This window comes from Elgaria multicarinata, chromosome 3, assembly GCF_023053635.1.
Source record: "Elgaria multicarinata webbii isolate HBS135686 ecotype San Diego chromosome 3, rElgMul1.1.pri, whole genome shotgun sequence".
NCBI classification, from domain to species: domain Eukaryota; kingdom Metazoa; phylum Chordata; class Lepidosauria; order Squamata; family Anguidae; genus Elgaria; species Elgaria multicarinata.
In genome coordinates this window covers 5,594,809-5,614,002 of record NC_086173.1, presented here as the reverse complement: position 1 = coordinate 5,614,002, position 19,194 = coordinate 5,594,809, and the positions used below count along the sequence as shown (strand labels likewise).

Genomic DNA, 19,194 nt, shown 5'->3' with positions numbered 1-19,194 from the left:
GCCTCAAGTTGCCTAAAGGTATTTCATATATTTCCCCGATGCTGAGAAACGCACTTCTCTACCTCTCCTTAGCACAGCACAGCCCACCATTTGGAGCTCCTACCATCCAACTCCTTGCAACATGCCAAACCAGAGACACCCCACCACGACAGCCTTCTTGAACCCCGAGGATGATGCCCCCCAAAGATTTCCCCACACTGCCCCGAAACTCACCCACGATGACTCTTGCGAAGGTGCGATCTTCTGCACCATCTTCAGAGTAGACCATGCTGACAAATGCCCGGTTGGCAGCTGGCTTCCCTACTGGGGCCCCATGGATCAAGTCCCTCAAGGTCTTTACTCTCAAATTACTGGTCTTTTCACCGAGCACAAAGCTGATGGCATCCATGAGATTTGACTTGCCTGGATGGAGGACAGCAAAGAAAGCGTGGCGCATTTTAGCAAAAAGGTAAGAAGTGCTATTCCTCAGGGTGCCGTTTGAGATAGCGTCTGCTGGGCTTCAGCCCTACAAGCATTTTCCAATGCTAAGCCTCAACTCTATAACATGTGAAAAGACAAGATTGTCTCTGAACATGTGCAAAATATACATCTCGCACAGAATGTCTCCTCTAATCTGAGGTGGAGGCAGCATAGGGCCTCCCAGAAGGTGCGCCCAAACTAGCAGAGTCTTCCGAGAGGAGGTCATATGACTAGTTCTCACACCTGCCTGTGTGCTGTGTTACCGCCGAACGTCCATGGGCAGCTCTTCGCAAAAAACCTGGCAGTGACCCCGTTCAGACGACACGCTCGGCCACTGTGGTTAAGCGTTTTAAGGCAAACATTATGGCTTAGCGTGTCGTGTGAACCATAGAATCATAGAATAGCAGAGTTGGAAGGGGCCTACAAGGCCATCGAGTCCAACCCCCTGCTCAATGCAGGAATCCATCCTAAAGCATCCCTGACGGATGGTTGTCCAGCTGCCTCTTGAATGCCTCTAGTGTGGGAGAGCCCACAACCTCCCTAGGTAACTGATTCCACCGTCGCACTGCTCTAACAGTCAGGAAGTTTTTCCTGATGTCCAGCTGGAATCTGGCTTCCTTTAACTTGAGTCTATTATTCCGTGTCCTGCACTCTGGGAGTGCAGGACATTCCTATCCATGGTGGCTACATAACCACGGTTTAAACACGCTCACTAACCATTTCCTGCAAAAGGGTTACCAGCCTAACCACGGCTTAGCATGCTGTCTCAACAGGCCCCACGAGGGAGAACGATTCTAGCCTAGTCCTCTCCCTGAAACGCTAGTTGTCCATATGCAAGGGTTTAATATATTTTTTCTTTTTTTTTTTAACATAGATAAGCATTTAGCTATGCAAACCCTCTATATATTGCAGCTCAAATCACCTCAACGAGGGCAAGGCCTATAACTAAACTGCCTTCACAGGTTCCCCACCACCCCGTTTCTGGGGCAGGCCGGCTGACTGGAAGGATGCATCTCTGCGGGCAGGTCACTCTCCCCTGAATCCGAGAGCCGCTGAAAGGGCTCCACAGAGGCAAAGGCGGGATCCCATCCTCTCCATCGTGCCTGGGTCCAGCTCCAGCTGAGAGGCCCCTCCCTCCTGCTACCAACTGTCTCTGGAGAGGCCACCAGTGAGGGAGGAAGCAGCAACCAGGCACCTCTCCATCATACCTGGGTCCAGCTCCAGCTGAGAGGCCCCTCCCTCCTGCTACCAACTGTCTCTGGAGAGGCCACCAGTGAGGGAGGAAGCAGCAACCAGGCACCTCTCCATCATGCCTGGGTCCAGCTCCAGCTGAGAGGCCCCTCCCTCCTGTTACCAACTGTCTCTGCAGAGGCCACCAGTGAGGGAGGAAGCAGCAGCCAGGCTCCTCTCCACCGTGCCTGGGTCCAGCTCCAGCTGAGAGCCCCCTCCCTCCTGCTACCAACTGTAACTGCAGAGGCCACCAGAGAGGGAGGAAGCAGCAGCCAGGCACCTCTCCACCGTGCCTGGGTCCAGCTCCAGCTGAGAGACCCCTCCCTCCTGCTACCAACTGTCTCTGCAGAGGCCACCAGTGAGGGAGGAAGCAGCAGCCGGGAACCTCTCCACCGTGCCTGGGTCCAGCTCCAGCTGAGAGCCCCCTCCCTCCTGCTACCAACTGTCTCTGCAGAGGCCACCAGTGAGGGAGGAAGCAGCAGCCGGGCACCTCTCCACCGTGCCTGCTTCCAGCTCCAGCTCAGAGCCCCCTCCCTCCTGCTACCAACTGTCTCTGCAGAGGCCACCAGTGAGGGAGGAAGCAGCAGCCAGGCACCTCTCCACCGTGCCTGCTTCCAGCTCCAGCTCAGAGCCCCCTCCCTCCTGCTACCAACTGTCTCTGCAGAGGCCACCAGTGAGGGAGGAAGCAGCAGCCGGGCACCTCTCCACCGTGCCTGCTTCCAGCTCCAGCTGAGAGCCCCCTCCCTCCTGCTACCAACTGTCTCTGCAGAGGCCACCAGTGAGGGAGGAAGCAGCAGCCGGGCACCTCTCCACCGTGCCTGCTTCCAGCTCCAGCTCAGAGCCCCCTCCCTCCTGCTACCAACTGTCTCTGCAGAGGCCACCAGTGAGGGAGGAAGCAGCAGCCGGGAACCTCTCCACCGTGCCTGGGTCCAGCTCCAGCTCAGAGCCCCCTCCCTCCTACTACCAACTGTGACTGCTGAACTTTCCAACTAAGATTGTAGTGCCTGAGTTTGCTTTCCTTTCCCCCCTCCTCCTCCTCCCTCCCAATCCCCTTTCCTTTTGTGTCATGTCTTTTAGATTGTAAGCCTGGGGGCAGGGACTGTCAAGAAATACTTTTGTAAGCCGCCGTGAGAGCCTTTTTGGGCTGAAGGGCGGCATAAAAATCCATAAATAAAATAAATAAAATAAATAAATCCCCGCACTCCGCGCCAAGCAACGGGGGCCAATTCTAGGGGAGCAACCCCAGAGCAGCGACTGGGGCGACAGAGATGCACCTCCTGTGGCCTAGCGCTTGGTCCCCTTCCCCCCCCCCCAATCTTCGTCTCTCCCCCTCCGAGGGTCGCGTACCGGATCCATTGGGCCCGATGATGGCCGTGAAGTGCCGGAAGGGCCCGATGATTTGCCGCCCCTTGTACGATTTGAAATTCTCGATCTCGATCAGCTTAAGGAACCCCATTTCGCGGGTTGGCGGGGAGGGGGGACAGGAATGGGAGGGGGACTACGGGGCCCGGCAGGGGACACGGGACGACAGCCGCCCCCCCTCCGCCTTCGGTCAGAACCTCAGGGGCCCAGCAGCTCCCGACCGCTCTAGCCCGCTTTCGACAACAAGGACGGGAAACCGGAAACCTCGCGAGAAGTCACGATCCCACAATGGCCATACGATGCGAGCTGCCGCCACCTCCCCCTCCGAAATCTCGACAGCGGATAGGTCGCCGCTGCCCAAGGAATTTTACATACGAAGCGCCGCCCTCTTTCTTCTTTCGTCCGGCCCCGTGCTTCTCTCGATGCTGATAGGCTTCCCGCTCCTGAAATTTGCATAAACCGGATGGAACCAATGTGTCCCCTTCCAAGGGTGAATAGGTTTGAAAATAGACTGGCTCGTTGCCATAGGAACCAGAAGGTAAACAAAGCCAGCCGCAAACATTACAGAGGGAAAAGGTGAACCGGGGAAGATAAAGGAAAGGATTCACCTACAGGCTTAGTTGTAAGTTGTAACCTTGAGCATGGGTTTGATTTTGAATTTTTTTATAATTTCATATAATAATAGTTGCCTTTGGGTAATTTATTTATTTAAGCATCACTTTATTGTAACAAACTGTTTGGGAAGTTTGTAACAGATGGTATAATTTGCATTAAGAAACTAATGTGATTTTTTAATATATAGATTAAAAATTCCTAAATAAAAAAGGATTGAGTACAGCTACTCTCAGTTACCTGGCAGTTTTAATTTGCAAAAAGTGCCTTGTTGTTTCAGCCTGGCCATTGTTAGGGAAATATTAGATTGTAAGCCTATGCGGCAGGGTCTTGCTATTTACTGTGTAATCTGTACAGCACCATGTACATTGATGGTGCTATATAAATAAATAAATAATAATAATAATAATAATAATAATAATAATAAATTCCCCTAACCTGGTAGGAAAGGGAGGACCTCACAACCGGTCCAGACATAGAGATCCTTTATTATCTGTGCGCACAGGAGAAAAGCCCTTTACCCCATACAAACCGATGGCAGAGACTCTCTGCCCATCATCCATGTCAGCATACTTTTATACTTCATCCAAGTTGCTCTGATGAAGTCATACTTTCCCCTCTGCCCTCCTGTGACTGATCACAAGTCCCATACATGTTCCATAAGCAGAAACCCATTCAATGCCATATTTTGGCAGCCTACGACCAGTACAAAATGTTGCATTCTGTTCTTTGAGAAGCACTTCAAGGAGAGATAGGAATTCCAGAGTATGCTCTGACCCTTCAGAAATGCCTAGTCACAGGGCTTTTCGTGGTAAATAGATGACACGATGCGCCTCTTAAGTCTATGTTGCTCAGCTTGGTTCCTAAGCACAAGCAGACGTGTCTCGAATAAGTAACACGCAACCCTGGCAGATAAGGAGCCAAGAGATCAAGATAGCCTTGAGGCTTTCTGTGCCTCTCTTTAGAGGCATGAAGGCGGGGGCTAGAGGGAAATTGCTCTGGAGTGCGTCCAGAGCAATTTATTCACATCAAATTGAGGGGCTTCAACAGGGGCATTTTCAGATTTCCTTATCACCATGTTTACTTGGAAGAAATGCATTGCAATGGACCTTACTCCCAAGTAAGTGTGCTTAGGGCTACAGCCTCTGATCCCATGCATGTTTTCTCAAAACTAATTCCTGCTGAGTTCAAGTAAGGCTACTTTTCTATACATACTTACCCGGGAGTAAGGCCCATTGAATTCAGTGGTGCTTACTTCTGAATAGGTGTATATATAGCATTGCACTGTTGTTCACTGTTTCCAAGTAACAGCATTTAGGATATATTGCCCTTTCCCAAGAGTCCAGGGAGAAATATCGTTATTATTCTTATAAGCAACAAAACATTATAGTGCAACCCCAGCTCATAACAGGAGGGCTCCTTCTTCACGGCGCCAGCCAGCCTGCAGCATGATCTTTGTAATGGTGTTCAGGTAGGAGGAGGGGAGAAGAAAGATTCCCCCCCCTCAATTCCCCCCCCTTCTCAAATGTTCCCCTGAAGTGTTAAATCACACTTCCCCAACTTAGGGGTTTCCAGATGCGTTGGACTAGGAAGCAATGGAGAAGGTTGTGGTGGGTCATTCTAAAGTGCTTTATTGCTGTATAAATGGAAGGGAGAGGTGTCTGGAGAGTGGGAAGTGAAAAAGATTTTGGGGAATGGCTGTCGCTTGGTGGTAGAGCACGTACTTTACATCCGGAAGGTTCCAATTTCAGTTCCTGGCATCTCCAGTAGCGCTCAGAGAAGCCCCTGCCTGAAAACCTGGATAGCTGCTGCCAATCCACATAGGCCAGAGAGGCAAGACACCTGCAGCCCTAAAGCTACATGTGACCCTCAACCTAATTGCAAAGTCAGCTGGATGTGATCTGGAAGAGGGATCTCTCCCTCCGATGGTAGCCTGTTGGGCTAGGAGAGAGAAAAGGGGTGGCCCGCCCACTTTTGGCTCTGCCCCTGCCACCACTGGCTTCAGCACCTCCCATTGCCGGCATATGACCCCTAACAAACACGGCTAGGCTGAAACAGCAAGGCACTTTTTGCAAAATTAAAACTGCCAGGTGATTGAGATTAGCTGTCCTCAATCCTTGACAGAAAAAAAGGTTGCCCACCCATAGTGGCAACACGACTGGACTAGATGGATCAGTGGCCCAACTTCAAATAAGGCACAGCTTCCTGTGCTTTCTTCTGGACCTCCTGAAACTTTCCCGTATAGCATGGGGCGTTTTTAACAAGATAGGACAGCCTTTGAACAGACTTATACTGTCATACTGTTGGCCCATTTAGCCCAGTATGAGTTGCATGAGCATTCTCCAACGTGGAGCCCTTCAAATGTGTTGGACTACAACTCCTGTCATCTGGTTGGCGATGATGTACTCTAGCCCATCTGGAGGACATCTGATTTGGGAAGGCTGGTCGACACCTACACTGACCGGTAGTGGACTCTCCAGGATCTCTGGGAGGGGTCTTTTCCATCCCTACCTTGAGACTGAAACTGGGATTTTTCGAATGGAGAGCATGTGCTCTACCACTCCCCAACATGTAACCTCACAACATGTATTCCCCACTGCCAGACTAATCCTCACTTTCCAAGATACTGCAAGCCAGCTTTCCCCAACCTGGTGCCCTACAACTCTCAGCATTCCAATTCCCATCAACCCCAGCCAGCATGGCCAATGAACAGGAATGCTGGGAGTTGTAGTCTAACACATCTGGAGGGCGTTGGGTTAGGGAAGGCCACTATAAGCTGCCAGGGCCTCCCCTCCCTATTTATTTTTTTCTTTCTCAAATTGACATTCAGCTGCCCTTAACATTCTGCTTGGTTAAGAGAGTGGGATAAAGACAGAATCTGTCTTTGGGGCAGAGGGCCAGAAGAGTTAGCCATGACTGGGAGGTCTGATTCCGGAGAAATGCCTCTCCCACACTGGCTTGAGAGCTATTTGCAAGTTGATCTAGGGGGGGGATCTACACTACTGCTTTTAAAGCGCTTTAAAGCACTTTGAAAACGTTTTGAAAACTGTATATGCAGTGTGTCCTGGGCCCCAACAGTTGTCAAAACTGTTATAAAGTGCTTTAAAGCACTTTAAAGCAGTTGTGTAGATCTCCCCCTAGAATAGACAGTGGCACAATTCTAGCTAGGCATTCATAGCCACCAATCAGAAGGGAATGGGATCAGCTTAGTTGGCAATGGGGTGAAATCTGGCCTACTTTAGGAACTTTTCTCTCCCTCTCTCTTACACACAAACTCATCCCTCAGGTACAGCTGCAGAGATGTATAAAGTGGACATTCAGACAGATCTAAAAGAGGTGGCTGCCATTGAAGCCCGCAGGAACCGGGAGAAGCAAAGACAGAGCCGCATCTTTAACGCTCGCTTCCGCACCATGGGGGTGAGACTTGCAGAGCTGTGTGTTGGGAGTTAAGGCCTGCCTTGGTTGGAAGCTCTGGAAAGGAGTCCCTAAACATGCCTCAGAGCTGGGACAGCTGTAGGATAGGAAGTCATCCCTACACACGCACCCTCCTTAATAGGAAGGGCCCCTTTCGACAGGGCTTGTTCCATTTGATGGCCTAGGCATTCAACTGAGCTTTCTTCCCAGCAAAAAGAGATGTCATCAAGAATAACTTTGGAACGTCAGGGGCTTGGGGGTTGCCATCTTCTGTGATGCCACATTCTGCAGGCACCATTCAGCAAGCAGCAGAGCTCATCTCTGTGGTTCAGAGGGCAGATCGCACGTGATTATTCTTCAGGACCACTGATGGATCTAGACGCTGAATGGGCCTTTGTGCTGCGTATGTGTGCCAAAAGTTAAAGCTGAGGCCTAAACAACTTCAGATCCATTTGAGATATTTAGGAGTTTTAGTAGCAAAGAATTCACATTAATAGCAGGGTCAGGCAACTTGTGGCCCTCCAGATATTTTGGCCTACAATGCCCATCAGCTCTACTCATTATAGCCAATGGTGAAGGAGTATGAAAGCTGTAGCCCAAAATGTCTGGTTTTGGATCTTAGTTGGAAGGCCACAAGTTGTTCACCCCTGCTTTGCTTAAAATATTTGTATCCTGCCTGTCTGTCGTAGAAGAAGACCTCACTTTAGAAACTCAGAAAACGTTAAAATGCTGAAATGCAACAACCTGAAAACAGGAAATAGCAGATAAAAATATGACAAACCAACAGCAGCATGAGATTAGGCAAAAGCCAGGTCCTACGTGTTCCCAGGGTGGTGGGATATGCAGCAGATGACCAGAGAGAGCAGGCAGGCACACGTGGTAGGAGGCAGCCTTTTAAGTTTCCTGGTCCCGAGCCATTTAAGGCTTTGAAAGTAATAGCCAGTACTTTGATGTGAGCCTGGAAATGAACAAAAAGCCCACAGAGCTAGTATGAACCTGAGCCAGCTGAAGTTATGGAACAGACAAGCTTATGCCAGAGTAGAGACGTCTTTAAGGTACCATGACGTCCTGGGTTCGGGAGAGGTGGGAAGGCAGCATGCAGGAACCCTGCGTTCCATTTGCTGAAGAGTTTGCTTCTGAACCAGCCCCGCCATGGGCTGCTCCTGACACACGCTGTCACTGAAGTCCTCATCTTACTTAAGGTGGACGTGGAAGGCTTGAAAAACCAAGTAGAAGAGCGAAATCTGAGAGACAATGCAGAGAAGCGACGGGATGAAGCTTTTGGTAAGTGTTTCTGCTCTGCTTCCCCACTGGGCTTGTCCTAGGATGTTGGCCTGGGCGTTGGCAGATCAAACAGTCTGTAGCCTTCTGTTCATGCAAGTCAGGATCCACAAGGGTTATTTTCAAGGGCAGGAAAGTACGTGACCCCTGGCAGAATGAAGTGCACCACCCAGAGCCTTGTAAGCAGGGTGACCATATGAAAAGGAGGACAGGGCTCTTGTATCTTTAACTGTAATGAAGAAAAGGGAATTTCAGCAGGTGTCAATTGAAGAGGGTGAAATTCTCTCTACATCAACACAGTTAAAGCTGCAGAAGCTCTGTCCTCTTTTGTATCTGGCCACTCTACTATAGCTAGTGTAGCTTTAACTGCTGTGATGAAGAGGGAATTTCACCCACTTCAATTGATACCTTCTGCAATTCCCTTTTCTACATTACTGTTAAAGATACAGGAGCCCTGTCCTCCTTTTCATATGGTCACCCTACTTGTAAGGAGCAGTGAGAGAGAACAGGAGCTGCCTTCCAGATGTGCTGGACTACAACAGGCTGGGGAAGGCTGATTTGGGATCAGGAAATAATTTTCTCCTGGATCCGATGGGTCAGTAGTCCTGAGATTGTCTATCATGCCTTACAACAGTGGTTTCCGATGGTGCTCCTGGAACCCTGGGGTTCTGCAGAAGCGCATCAAGAGCTCCTTAATGAAAAGATTCATAATGGCAGCTGAGCTGCCAAAAAAAGACACCTCGTCTGCCATTATCAGTCTTTCCCTACAACACGCGTTTCTATTTGCAGAGCGCAACAGCTATTTCCAAAAGGCTTGTTCCAGCGCTACCCTCGGAGAGCCTTGTATGTAGGCCCAAGTCCTTTGCGGCCTAGCAGAAGAACAGGGATTCCATGGTGGACAAATCAATATAGAAATTATTCTTTGAAAGAAGGGAGCTTGGGCCGCCTAGGTGGCACTGCAGTTGTGGGAAGTCATCCGTAGAGAGGCTTGTGCCTTGCACCTTCTGTAGTGTCTTCCTGGTGCCAGGCCTTTGTATTCACCGAGGCCCTCTCAACAACTTGCCGTGTTTGCTCTTAGGGTTTTAACAGCTGGTGTTAGTTCCCCACGGCTCAAAAAGGAAGTTTAGGGGCTGCCTTTTACTGTGTTCCTTGCATTTTAGATATTGTGTGCTTTTTCTCAGTTCTGTAAGCTGTCTGGAGAACATGAAGACAATAGACTCACGCATTCATTACATTTCTGACCTGCCCAATAGCCAAAGCTCTCTAGGTAGTTTTTGTTGTTTATTCGTTCAGTCGCTTCCGACTCTTCGTGACTTCATGGACCAGCCCACGCCAGAGCTTTCTGTCGGCCGTCGCCACCCCTAACTCCCCCAAGGTCGAGTCTGTCACCTCCAGAATATCATCCATCCCTCTTGCCCTTGGTCGGCCCCTCTTCCTTTTGCCTTCCACTTTCCCTAGCATCAGCCTCTTCTCCAGGGTATCCTGTCTTCTCATTATGTGGCCAAAGTACTTCAGTTTTGCCTTTAATGCCATTCCCTCAAGTGAGCAGTCTGGCTTTATTTCCTGGAGTATGGACTGGTTTGATCTTCTTGCAGTCCAAGGCACTCTCAGGATTTTCCTCCAACACCACAGTTCAAAAGCATTTATCTTCCTTCGCTCAGCCTTTCTTATGGTCCAGCTCTCGCAGCCATAGGCTACTACAGGGAATACCATTGCTTTAACTATGCGGACCTTTGATTCAAACCCTAAAAATACAATATCATGTCATATAAAACCATTTGCATACAAAAATATTAAACAGGTTTGCACAATGAACAACAAACATCCCAGGACCCAATAGGAATCTTATCATGTGTTGTCAAATGCCTGGGAATAGAGGACAGTCTTAACTTGGCGCCAGGCGGACCTCACTGGGGAGAATTTTCCATAATTTATTTATTTATTTGTTTAGAATATTTATATGCCGCTCCCCATTGAAAAATTTCGGAGCGGTGTACAAGATAAAATGAAAATAAAAACAGAATAAAACAGTTAAAACAAAATTTAAAAGAAGCAGTAACAGTAATCCAAGGCTGCATGTTAAAGAAAGGCTTCTTGGAATAAAGATGTTTTCAGGAGGCGCCGAAAGGAGTACAAGGTTGGCACCTGCCTGACCTCCAGAGGCAGGGAGTTCCACAGGAGGGGGGCCACCACGCTGAAGGCTCTTCCCCTGGTGGATTCCAATCGGAGGATGGATCTAGGTGGAACCACCAGGAGCAGGCCCTCGGATGACCTCAGTGACCGGGCAGGTTGGTAGGGGAGAAGGCGCTCTCTCAGGTATCCTGGTCCCAAGTTGTTTAGGGCTTTGTACACAAGTACAAGAACCTTAAACCTGGCCCGGTAGCGAATAGGAAGCCAGTGCCGTTCCCTCAGCAGAGGAGTTTCATGCTGGAAAGGGGCAGCTCCAGACAACAGCCCAGCTGTTGGGTGGGGTGGGGTGGTAAGGCCAGGTAGCCCCCATCAACTTGGCTGTTATTCAACTAATCTGTGAGCCGGATGGATGGGTACCGAAGGTTGAACAAAGTGATGCTGAAGTTCCTTTCAAGCCTACAGACCTGACTCCAATGAGGCTGTGCTGTATCTATGCTGCAATGCTGCAGGAGTACAGAAAAGCTGAAGAACTGAGAGAGGGGGGGGGGGGGTTGATCGCATAATTTAGTTTCCCAAGAATCTCCGCTTTCACTTCAAAGACAAAAATAAAATCCCTCAGCTTTCTAGCCCTTATGGTTGCAGGGATATAGTTGGAAGTGTGTGGGCAGTGTCTCAGCGACATTTCAGAAGCCAGAGACGTTGCTGAATATACCAAAAGCAGAGAAACTTCTGTGAGGTTGCTTCTGCATTAGGGACCTTTTGTACCGCCGAGGGATTACTTTTCTGCCATCAGCGGGAAGCAGAATTAAACCAGTGGTTCCACACAGTGCTACATTTGCCGGCAAGGCCCATTCCTTGTGATCAAGATCCATCTATAATGTTTTCTCAGAAGTCCCATTCAGCAAAGCTGCCCTGCAGCTTTGATTTAGGGTGTAACCCTATGCCTGTTTAGACAGAAAAGGGTTCTACAACTCCCAGCATCCCCTAGTCAGTCATGCTATCTGGGGGATACTAGGAGTTATAGGATTTATTTTTGCGTAAACATACATAGGATTGCAGCTTTAGTAGCTTTGTCCTTGTCCCTTCTGTTGCTTCCTGATCAGTTCAGCAGCAGTATTACTGATGAATAACCTTAATTGCTCAGTTTCTAGTCCTCATGGGGCAGTTTAGTTACTGGATTCCTTTCATGGCTATATAATTATGAAATAGTGCTGTTGTGGGGTGGAGGCCTGAAATTCCAAAGCTGTCCCTGCTATGAAGTACAGCCACCTTGAGTTGTACAGAACAGGATGTTTTTATTATTATTGCATTTACATCCCACCGATTTCCCTGCGAGGAACCCGGCGGTGTACATAATCCCCCTCTTCTCCACTTTATCCTCACAACAACCCTGTGAGGTGGGTTAGGCTAGGGTGACCCTATGAAAAGGAGGACCGGGCTCCTGTATCTTTAACAGTTGCATAGAAAAGGGAATTTCAGCAGGTGTCGTTTGTATATATGGAGAACCTGGTGAAATTCCCTCTTCATCACAACAGTTAAAGCTGCAGGAGCTATACTAGAGTGACCAGATACAAAAGAGGGCAGGGCACCTGCAGCTTTAACTGTTGTGATGAAGAGGGAATTTCACTAGGTTCCCCATATATACCAATGTGAAATTCCCTTTTCAATACAACTGTTAAAGATACAGGAGCCCTGCTAACTTGCTTAAATTACATAATTTTTACAGGTTGCAGAATTCAGATTTCTTTCTTCCTTTTGGTCACAGTGGTTTGGTTCCCTTGATGCAGCATTTTGATGTATTCATTCATTTAGCACCACATACCCACCCATTGCCCACGTCTCGTTTCGGAAGGGTACATGCGCGTGAAACTGAAAAGGGCGGCCTGTGAAATGCCTGGCTGCAGCCTGTGCCTTTTTTGGGTGTGTGTGTGTGTTTTACAGATGCAGACATGGTGCAGTGTGACAAGATTGCCCAGATGTTGGAGGAAGAGGAGCGCCAACGGAAAAAGCAGCTGCAGCAGGCCGTCGTGGAGTTCCGTGAGCGGGAGCAGCAGCCCTCCACGCGTCGGGAGTGGGACATCCACGACCCGGAGGCGGTGCGCAAGGGGCACCCAGCCCGCGTGAGCGATGACGACCCGCGCTGCGGCCCCTCTAGCATGCAGCGCTTTGCCGGAGAGGACCTCCGTGCGCCTGCCCGGCTCAGACTGCAGAAGGAACAGAACAAGCGTGTCCTGGAGGAGCAGAGAACCGAACGGGAAAAGGACCTCGCGGACCGGAAATATGCAGGTCCGTTTGGGCTGGGGAGCAGGAGGTGGCAGCTTGAGAACTCTGCGCTGGTGCTGCGTGAGAGGGAGCTGTTGCCAGTGGAAGTTGGTGGCTCCTGTTCAATGGGGCAGTGAATCTTCTCTGGGTTTCAGTCAGAACCAGTTGGAATGCTAAAGGGGCCATTCAAAGGGTTGAACCCATTTTGGGCATAGGGCTCCACACTTGACGTAGGCTGACCCTATGAAAAGGAGGACAGGGCTCCTGTACCTTTAACAGTTGTATTGAAAAGGGAATTTCTGCAGGTGTCATTTGTATATATGGAGAACCTGGTGCAATTCCCTCTTCATCACAACATTTAAAGCTGCAGGTGCCCTGTCCTCTTTTAAAATGGTCACTCTAGTATAGCTCCTGCAGCTTTAACTGTGATGATGAAGAGGAAATTTCACCAGGTTCTCCATATATACAAATGACAACTGCAGAAATTCCCTTTACTATGCAACTGTTAAAGATACAGGAGCCCTGTCCTCCTTTTCATAGGGTCACCCTACACTTGAGACAACTGCTTTAGAGTTCTGACTGTAACCCAGAGTGGATTCACCACCCCACTGAAATAGGAGCCACCAGCCACCAGTGACCATTGCCAAGAAAATGAGGGCGCATCCCCCTGATCCCAGCATTGATCCTGCTCAGGAACGCTTGATGCCTGTGGTTGAAAAAGCAACAACGCGTGGCATCCGCCCTCTAGGGTTGCCATATTCTGAATCCACAAAACCGGGACAATTTTTGGGGTGGGTGAGTGGGGGGCTAGGATATTTTTTTTAAAAAAACCCTGAGCAATATGTAAAGGTCTAGGGAAAGAAAGAAAGCGATCTAAGCTTTAGTTATCTAAAACTGCAATCCTATGTGTGGGATTGCAGTTTTAGATAGGCCCAGTATTGGGCAACAGGCTGGATACAAATAAATATAATAATAATAAATATAATAATAATAATAATAATAATAATAATAATAATAATAATGCCAAGGTTGCACGTCAGAACGCCTGGTTCCATTTGCAGTCGCTCCACTTTCCTTGCAGATACCCTGGAAGACAAAAAGAGGATAGAACTGGACCTGCGAGCCCTGGAGTTGGCCCGTCTGGAGGAGGAATGTCGCAAGGCCAAAGCCATGGCAACGGCTGACTTTAATCGAGCCCAGGTACCACCACCCTCTCTAATGTCTCCGGTTTCTATAACTTGAATGAGGAGGGTCAGATTACAATCACTCCAGAAGCAAACAATATATATATATATATATATTTAACAAAATTTACTTTAGTTAAAAAGGTTTAGGGAAGAATAACATGAAGAAAACAATTAATACAACTACGAATCAACTACGTCTAACTCCGTTTTTAACCCGCAGTTCTCTGTGAAGCACAGAGTGAGGTTCGCTGGCCCAACAGCAGCTGTTTATCCCAGTTCTTGAGTTCCCTGCTTGCTAGTCCCTGTGTGTGTGGAGGTGCGCTCTTCACTCAACTGCAGACGGTCTCTTCCTCCTCACGACGCTGCCGATTTCTCTTCCTCCCCTTTCCTCCTTCCACGTGCTCCTTCTGCCTCCTCTCTTTCTCCTCCACTCCGCTCTTCCACCAACATTTTGCTCTCTCCTCACTCCATTCTGTGCCTCTCCCCTTTTACTCTAGAGACTGGCATTACACCTCTATCTGCTGTCTCTCCATCATTTGGCCCAGAGAGTTGACCCAAAGAGCCACTGTGACGTGTGGGTGTGGGCAGGGGGAACGCCCAACCCATCCAAAGCCACCCCTCTCTTCCCAGGCCGCAGAGGTTGCTGAGCAGCAGCGTCTCGCCCAGCAGCGGGAACAAGACGATAACTACACAGAGATCCACAACCACCTGACCGGCGATATCCTGACCGAAAACCCTGACATCGCCAATAGCTTGGTGGGCCCACACCGTGTGATCCCCTACCGCTGGAAGGGGATGACCCTTGAGCAGATGGAAGCGGTGTGGAAAACGCAAGCAGAGCAGTGCAAGGAGAACCAGGCAAGTGGCATGAAGAGAATCGCGTAGGGTGTCTTGTCGTCCAAACCAGCTGCCTGCGAGGAGCCATGCGTGCCGACAAAAGAAACTCTCCAGTGGAGGTTTGAAAGAGACTTTACTTTAGGAATAAGCGACTTTCCATCTTAGAGTAAGATGGCTCAGTTCAGCCATGTGGTCAGCAAGCCATGAGGCAGGAGGAGGAGGAAGTAGAGGGGACGAGACAGGAAAGGGAAGAACAAACATCCCAGCAATCCCCTCCCACCTTGTTCAGGTACACATTAACCCTTTAGCTCCAGGTTCAGTGACCTGTAGCCCGAGTTCTGCTAGAAAAGAGAGCTTGGGAGTGGCACGCGGTCTCATTCATCATAACGACTTCTGGGAGGTGGTCGGATGTCCAATGAACGGTGGGAGTTGGGTACCGACGGGTGTGATGCAGCCGAGTGGGTGGGCCTTCGCAGAATAGTTTGTGTGCGCGTGGTTGTTCACTAGCCAGGATTAGGGTCTACGCTGGCGGACAACTAGTTGCCTGTCCAGGGCAAAGGTGGGGAATCTTTTTCTTTCTTTGGAGGGCGGCATTCTCTCAATGGAGGCAGGAATCGGTCAGGGGTTGTATGCCGGCAGTGGGCACAGCTGAAGCTGGTGGTCGGCAGGACCAGAGCCAAAATTGGGTTGAGGCACCCCTTTTCTCTCCGATCGTCCTGCGTTGGCTGCAGCAGACTCTGCGTGAAGGGGCTAACCCAAAAGCGAAGTAAGTATCAGCTCCGTGAGGACAGGCTAAGGCAAGAGCGGTCAAGGTAGCAGGACGAAGTCAAAACACCGGTGGGCGTTTTGTTACACAGCCCAGAGATGTTACACAGCCCAGAAGCAAAGTTGAGCAGGAGTCCAAGGGTCGGTAGCACGGCACATCAATCACAGGGCATAGTCCAGGAGACAAGGTGAAAGACACTAGAGCTGAAGGAACAACGTCGTTTCCAGAGCTGGCTAGGCAGTGAAGGCTTTGATCACCAGAATCAGCTGAGCCCCATCCAGGGCTCAGCTGCTGTACGTTAGAGCTCTCTGGCCAGGAGGAACTTTCTCCCGAGGAGTCCTTCTCTGCAAGCAAGCACTCCTTCTCATGGGAGCCCGACTGGCCTGCCTCTTGAGGCGCCAACGCTCTCTGGGACCATGTGGCTGCCCAGCCTCCTCCTCAGAGGCCGAGCCCTCTCCTCCTGTGGGGATGGAACCATGGTCATCCCTCCTGAGGGCCCAGGCGGGTCCCCACAGGTCTCCTGCCCTAGGGTGGCAGGTCGCCCACCCATGTTGACTAGGCAACCTTTTGAAATCTGCAGTATGGCCTGCTTGCCCTTGTGAGCTCAGCAACAGGGGAGAGGAATCTCTCCTTAGGCAGATTGGTCTCAGAACAGCCTTTCTGCCTCAAGAGAGGGCCTTTTCCTTACTCTTGCTCCTAGGGCGGGGATGTGGCGTTGGGAGAGGTGAAAGGTCACACGATCACCGTTCCCTCCCTCTGAGCTTTCCCCTGCCTGGTATGGTAGAAGCTGTCTGACAAACTCACAGACAACAGGAACATCATTACAATGATCCTCGGCATTTGTATAGCACAGGTGAAGCATTCGAAGGCGCTTCAAGCACACTATCACATCAGTCCTGTAAGGGAGACCACTGTGGTCTCCATATTAAACCTTGAGGAGCGGGACACAGCAGCGACCCTATGAAAAGGAGGACAGGGCTCCTGTATCTTTAACAGTTGCATTGAAAAGGGAATTTCTGCAGGTGTCATTTGTAGGCAATGGTTGAAATTCCATCTTCATCACAACCGTTAAAGCTGCCCTCTTTTAAATCTGGTCCTTCTAGTATAGCTCCTGCAGCTTTAACGGTTGTGATGAAGAGGGAATTTCACCAGGTTCTCCATATATATAAATGACATCTGCTGAAATTCCCTTTTCTATGCAGCTGTTAAAGATACAGGAGCCCGGTCCTCCTTTCCATCTGGCCACCTTGTGAGTTCCTGGAAGAGCAAAATGCACTACGCCCGCTCTTGCCCTCCCTGCTGCGCCCGCTCTCAAGTGCCGTGCGCCTTCTCCCTCCTCACAGAGGCTGCGGGAAGCAGAGCGGCAGCGAGATGCCGAGTGGGACCGGCAGCGGCACTTGGCCGCCCGCGCTGCCTTGGAGCTGGAAGAGCAGGAACAGAATTTCCGCCTGCAGCTGAGGAAGAGCCTGGACGCCTACAACCGGGAGCTGGCAGATGCACAGAAGTCCAAGTGAGTAGCCCAGGGGAGAAAGGCGATGCTTACTCACGGGACAAGTGAGGCACCGTCCTCAGGTAGAGAATTTGAAGTAGCTTAGAGGGCAGAGGAGTGGGGGACTGGCACAATCTGTCCCCTGGCACACAACCTGTTGGGAAGTTCTCATTTCAATGAATGGGAGCTGTGCAAGAACACACCCACCCACCTCCACTCACGTTAAGTAGCAAACGGGGAATGCCAATGGGCTTCCATTTGCCACCAAAACCCTCAAGGGCAGCTGGAGGTGGAAGGCTGACTGCCAAAAGAACAGGGGTAGCTAAGGCTGGTGAAACACCCCGTCCTTACTTCATAGTTGTCTCTCCGGGGCATAGCTGTGCTGAAGAGGCAATATTTTGAAATGTGCCACTCAGGTTTATCTGGAAGCACCTCCTGCTGGTGCCAGAAGCCCTTCCCTCTAAATTGTGATGTCTGTAGTTAGTGGAGGGAGCAGATTACTCTCCTACTCAGGGGTTCTTTCATCTGTTCCTGGGTTAAGTCCTGCCACTGAAAGAAATGATGCCAGGGCTGAGCTCGGCTCAAACAAAAGCAGCACACGCAGTCGTCTTCTCCATAGAACGCATCTCCGCTCTTTGCTTGACAGCTTACAGTATCTGGAGAAAGAGGTCTACACCAACGCACCCACAGCTCAGTACCACTTGCAGTTCAACACCAGCAGCCGCTGACCGAAGAGGAGTGAAATCTCTGGGATTAGCAAAGTAAAAGTATTTCCATATAGATCAATGGTGCCCTCTGGAGGACGTCAGGCAGAGATGCAAGGACTAGAAACTCTTGTTCACCAGCGACTATGATGAATAAAGTCCAGTTTGGCCTCGTTCACATGTTATCACATGGGTTCCGCTCCAAATCTCTCCAGGTGGAGCCTTTCATCCGGCAGGGCCGTTTTCTGTGTGGTTGTTTGCACCGGCAGAGAAGGCTGCCCAACCCCACGACCAGCTGCTTTGCACAAATGGCTTACCGCGTGATTGCATGTACCGCGTGGAATGGTTTGAAGTGGCTCCGTCATGCGTAAACTGGCCCTTTCAAAAGAGATTAGAGTAAGGTACTGGGCGATTTGTTTGGCTCGTGCACAGCGGAGTGTGGTGCGCAACCCAGAATGCCAAAGTGCAAGGGCAGATCTCAGTGGCCCTTAGAGGTAGCTCCAGGACCCACAGCCTTATAGTACAATAGTTTATTCGTCAGCCACGTGACAGGTGAGGACCACCTCAGATGAAAGCCAGCTGGGCAGCCCACACAGTTGGTTTCATGCTCTCCTATAGGGCTATCCTGGACTGAGTACTTGCCTATGCATACATTTATGCAGTACAGAAACTCACCCTGTACCTGCACATTATGATTCTCAGCTTTCATGTATAGCAAGAAACAACAAAACGTGATACACAGCTCTCTTGGCTGCACCTAAGTTTTACTCGTCCAACACGAGAGAAAAGGCAGGAGTCGTTTCCAGTGCTTTGCATTACAGTGGTCATTTCCTTTCTGAAATACTCCCATCCGACTACCATTTCCTGCTGCTCTGGGCCCACCCGCCCCCGCTTTTGTGGAGAACTCTAAAGCATTTGGAAGCATTAGGAATACATTGCTAAATTGTGCATTTCATTTGCACAATTTAATCGAAGAAGCTTTGGCTTTCCATGAAATCCAGTGAAACTCTTTTGGTGCACTATGCACTGAATCCTCGTAATGGGGGAAGTGAAAGATACAAACTGAGGTTCAGTTTACAGCAGGGGTGGGGAACCTCCGGCCTGCAGAGGCTTGGGCTCCCTCTGCAGGTCGGGATGGTGAGCAGCCTGCAAAGGAGGCAGGTGGCTGGCTTGACTTCACCTGCCCCACCTCCTCCACCCTATGGGAGACGGCTTGGGGCCCCAGCCAACGCACCTAGTGGATCATCCACCCGGCATGTCGGCCAAGAATCAAATGCCATCAGGGAGTGTGGCCCTGGCGTCATCTGGCTGTGGAGGGCTGCGTGGGGGTCATTCAGCCTCCCCACCCGTGAATTACAGTTCTAGGAAGACACCAAATGCCAAGGCAGCTGTCTTTGTATCTGAAAGCGAATGAGAGGGAGGACTCCTGAATTGCAGTGAACATTTGGAGGAGGATTTAAT

The 19,194-nt window shown here is 50.1% G+C and overlaps 2 protein-coding genes across 2 annotated transcripts in view; one reads left to right on the top strand and one right to left on the bottom strand.

Annotated features, from left to right (window-relative positions):
• SMC1A (structural maintenance of chromosomes 1A) overlaps positions 1–3,283 on the bottom strand; it is a 36,070-nt gene extending 32,787 nt beyond the window's left edge. Inside the window, exons 1-2 of the mRNA XM_063119138.1 lie at positions 3,037–3,283; positions 214–402 (exon numbers count right to left, since the gene is read on the bottom strand). Coding sequence (XP_062975208.1) covers positions 214–402; positions 3,037–3,145 — 298 coding nt within the window. The 5' untranslated portion in view covers positions 3,146–3,283. The remainder of the gene's footprint in view (positions 1–213; positions 403–3,036) is intronic.
• Positions 3,284–3,607: 324 nt separating this feature from the next.
• Positions 3,608–17,757, top strand: RIBC1 (RIB43A domain with coiled-coils 1). Its single transcript, XM_063123032.1, has 8 exons — positions 3,608–3,627; positions 6,950–7,080; positions 8,280–8,361; positions 12,430–12,774; positions 13,832–13,950; positions 14,568–14,795; positions 16,884–17,050; positions 17,676–17,757. Exons 2-8 carry the CDS (start codon positions 6,964–6,966, stop codon positions 17,755–17,757), a joined length of 1,140 nt encoding a protein of 379 aa, XP_062979102.1. The 5' UTR covers positions 3,608–3,627; positions 6,950–6,963.
• The last annotated feature ends 1,437 nt before the right edge of the window (positions 17,758–19,194 follow it).

Coding starts and splice junctions, on each gene's coding strand:
- RIBC1 (XM_063123032.1), top strand. CDS start 6,964: ATGTATAAAGTGGACATTCAGACAGATCTAAAAGAGGTGGCTGCCATT. Junction 7,081..8,279: donor CTCGCTTCCGCACCATGGGG/GTGAGACTTGCA, acceptor ATCTTACTTAAG/GTGGACGTGGAAGGCTTGAA. Junction 8,362..12,429: donor GCGACGGGATGAAGCTTTTG/GTAAGTGTTTCT, acceptor TGTGTTTTACAG/ATGCAGACATGGTGCAGTGT.